The sequence below is a fragment of the Metarhizium robertsii genome (assembly GCF_000187425.2).
Source record: "Metarhizium robertsii ARSEF 23 chromosome Unknown MAA_Scf_7, whole genome shotgun sequence".
NCBI lineage: Eukaryota > Fungi > Ascomycota > Sordariomycetes > Hypocreales > Clavicipitaceae > Metarhizium > Metarhizium robertsii.
This window is the reverse complement of record NW_011942215.1, coordinates 1,049,500-1,053,166: the sequence shown is the minus strand read 5'-3', so window position 1 is coordinate 1,053,166 and position 3,667 is coordinate 1,049,500. Positions and strand designations below refer to the sequence as shown.

The 3,667-nt window shown below is 47.5% G+C and overlaps 1 protein-coding gene across 1 annotated transcript; it reads right to left on the bottom strand.

The window, feature by feature from the left end:
• Positions 1 to 29: 29 nt before the first annotated feature.
• MAA_00657 (uncharacterized protein) lies at positions 30 to 634 on the bottom strand (the record flags this gene model as incomplete). Its single annotated transcript, XM_007818655.1, has 2 exons — positions 30 to 485; positions 617 to 634. 2 exons carry the CDS (start codon positions 632 to 634, stop codon positions 30 to 32), a joined length of 474 nt encoding a protein of 157 aa, XP_007816846.1.
• Between the last annotated feature and the right edge of the window lie 3,033 nt (positions 635 to 3,667).

The following is a 3,667-nucleotide window of genomic DNA, read 5'->3' as shown; positions in this document are numbered from 1 at the left end:
GCTAATAAAGAGAGACTTTTCTGTGTCTGTTAAGGAGAGAAAAGGTAGCTGTAGATCTCGACAGTCAGCTCGGCCAGGTTGCCGCAGACAATCATGTCCCACATCAACGGCACGATCCTTGCGTCGATCCATCCCCTCAGCTTCAAAATCTTAATCTCCAGGGACCGTATCCTTCGTAGTGACCCCTCCAGGGCGAGTGCCTCTCGCCTCCGATGAATGACCACGTCGTCGTAGTTGAACACCTCTCTCCTGTCGAGCGCATCCTCCTCGGCTTGCTCATCCAAGTATGACCTTGCATGTAGGCCGTGCTTCAGTCTGAGATCCAGAACAAATTTATTGCCTTCGTAGAAGAGCGGTGTGTCAATGGCGTAGATGGCTGGGTGGATGAGCAGGATTGGTACAGGGTTGATGCTGATGCCGCTGTCGCCGCCGCTGTCCTTGTCGCTGCTCCCCGCTGTACTGTTCCGGTGCCTCGACGCCTCGAACTTTGTTGCTGTAGTCTATTTTGGCTATTTATCTCCTCCTGCTAGTCAGGATCGTTTTTATCTTCTGCGTCGTAGTCTTTGTTGCTGCAGTTTATACTATTCTGGTGCCTTAACGCCTCGACGCCTCAAACTTCGTCTCTGCAGTCCATTTTCGCTATTTATCTCTTACTAGTTAGGGTCCTCCATCTTCTGTGTCGTAGTCTTTATCGCTGCAGTTTATACTGTTCCGGTGCCTCAACGCCTCGACGCCTCGAACTTCGTCTCTGCAGTCTATTTTCGCTATTTATCTCCTACTAGTCAGGATCCTTTTCATCTTCTATGTTGTAGTCTTTATCGCTGTAGTTATACTGTTCCGGTGCCTCAACGCCTCGACGCCTCGAACTTCGTCTCTGCAGTCTATTTTCGCTATTTATCTCCTACTAGTTAGGATCCTTTTCATCTTCTATGTCGTAGTTTTTATTGCTGCAGTTTATACTGTTCCGGTGCCTTAATGCCTCAACGCCTTGAACTTCGTCTCTGCACCAGTTTATACTATTCTGGTGCCTTAACGCCTCGACGCCTCAAACTTCGTCTCTGCAGTCCATTTTCGCTATTTATCTCCTACTAGTCAGGATCCTTTTCATCTTCTATGTTGTAGTCTTTATCGCTGTAGTTATACTGTTCCGGTGCCTCAACGCCTCGACGCCTCGAACTTCGTCTCTGCAGTCTATTTTCGCTATTTATCTCCTACTAGTTAGGATCCTTTTCATCTTCTATGTCGTAGTCTTTATTGCTGCAGTTTATACTGTTCCGGTGCCTTGACGCCTCGATGCCTCGACGCCTCGACGCCTTAAACTTTATCGCCGTAGTCTATTTTGGCTATTTATTCCTCCCGCCAGTCAGGATCGTTTTCATCTTCCGTGTCGTAGTCTTCGTTACTGTTTTGGCTATTTATTCCTCCTGCCAGTCAGGATCGTTTTTGTCTTCTATGTCGTAGTCTTTGTCTTCTGTGTCGTAGTCTTCGTCGCTGCAGTCCATACTGTTCTGGTGCCTCGACGCCTTGAACTTCGTCGGGGCCGACTCATCCATTGTTACACGGAAATCGAAGGTTACACAAGGGCTACGGTCACGAGACCTAGGGCAAAGTCCCTCACCGACTTCTTGTATAAATAGACGGCTTTGGTCCCTCAAGGCCTTGAGGAAAACCAAGGACCTTTGATACCAAAGACTGTTATTAGTTGAATTGAGCTATTGCTCCAAGCCCTCTTTCCGAGCCCTTGTCACACAATACGTACAGGAACTTATTATTGCTGTATAATATAATCTTGTAATACGTATAAGAACTTATTGTTGCTGTATAATACTCCGTATAATCTTATAATACGTAGAGGATCTTATTATTACTGTATAATACTCCGTATAATCTTGTAATACGTAGATGATCTTATTGTTACTGTATAATATAATCTCGTAATATATACAGGATCTTATTATCGCTGTATAATATAATCTTATAATATGTACAGGAACTTATTGTTGCTGTACAATACAACGATTACTTCATAATATATTTGTCGACATGTGCGCAAGATGCTTATTGGGATTCCGAATATTTGTCAATATGTGCGCAAGATGCTTATAATCTCGCAATATATAGATGAACTTGTTGCCACCGTATAATACGCCGATTACTTCCTTGTATATTTTCCAACATGTACGCAAGATGCTTATGATCTTGTAATACGTAGATAAACTTGTTGCCGCCGTGCAATACGCCGATTGCTTCCTTGTCGTAAGTTGTCGGGCTTATTGCCGCCGTACAATACGCCGATTACTTCCTTGTATATTTGCCAACATGTGCGTAAGATGCTTGTTGGGATTCCCAGAGACTGTCTTTTAAAAACAAATCTCCAGCCCGAATGTCCCTGTTGAGCCGCATGGACACAAGGGAACGGGGCCTTCCTGGATGAGGAGCGGGGCCAGGATGAGAGCGAGGATGTCGACGGGGAGGTCAAGGAAGTGAAGAGACAATTGGTCGGGGCGTGACCAAGGTCATCCATCATTGGGATCGGTACGATTATGTATTTTGGCCGCCGTGTAAACTGGAAAGGGTTCTGACTCGTGAGGCCATTATTGGTGACAGTGACATTGGTTAGTCATCACCACTTGCCGTGGAAGGGCGTGCGTCGATGTGATGGATCTGGAGGTCTATCCGAGGAGGTGCTTTAAGCATGCGTGCAGGCTGGGGGAGCTGATTCCGGGCGTGGGAATTGTGAGCTTGTTAATGGGGCTGTTGGCTTGGGAGGCGGAGGAGAGGATGAGGGCTGAGGAGTGTGTGCTTGCGGTGGAGGAGTTGGGAGAGGCGGAAGGAGGAGATGAGGTTGGCATCAGGTCGCCCGAGGCTCGAACGGCTCGACAGCCTGGTGCGCATGCACTTGGAAAAGAAAGAAAAAACACTCGGTCTTTCAGCTAATGCGTAATTCATCCAGAATTATCAATTTGGATCTCCTCATAATTCCTACTATGTGAGGCCAAAAACTACCAGGGCCTGAATTCGGCAGCAGTAAAAAAGGCTGTAATAACGTTCTTCCCTGGCTACCGCCGCGGCGTTCCACTCCTTGGGAACCTTTTGGGTCAATACCTCACCTGTTAACTCTGGCGCGCGGGGGGGAAGCAATGCGCATCAGGAACAGTTCCTTGTTTGTAGTCTTGGCCGCCATGCCGCGGGGAGTGGCCTGTGCGATAGAGTTAGCTACCGCCGCTTTACTTACGCTTAGGACAACTTAATCATTGGCATCGTCGTCTTCTTATCCTCTTCATCCTCCCAATTCTCGTCAGTCTCCAACAGCTCGTCCTGTAGCCCGGGCAGCGCCATCGCCCTTATCCGCCAAGCATCTTGAGCAAAGGAAAGAAGAACGCAAAGAGTATTATCGGTACTCTGTTCGGGAGACTTGGATTCAGGCCCGGGCAACGCCATCGCCATTGTCCGCCAAGTATCTTCACTTTGATACAAGCCTGTCACAAGAGGAGCAAGGTTTTTTAACCTCGCATTGCGCTGGTCTTTCAGATCCTTAGGCCCACGCACTGTTCTCGCCACGTCTAGCTGAAACGTCTTGTCATGGGCTAAAAAGTATCGAGATGTTGAAAAGATCATCAGCTTCCTTATCAGCTACTGTTCTCCTCGGGTTGCTTCAAGAAACTGA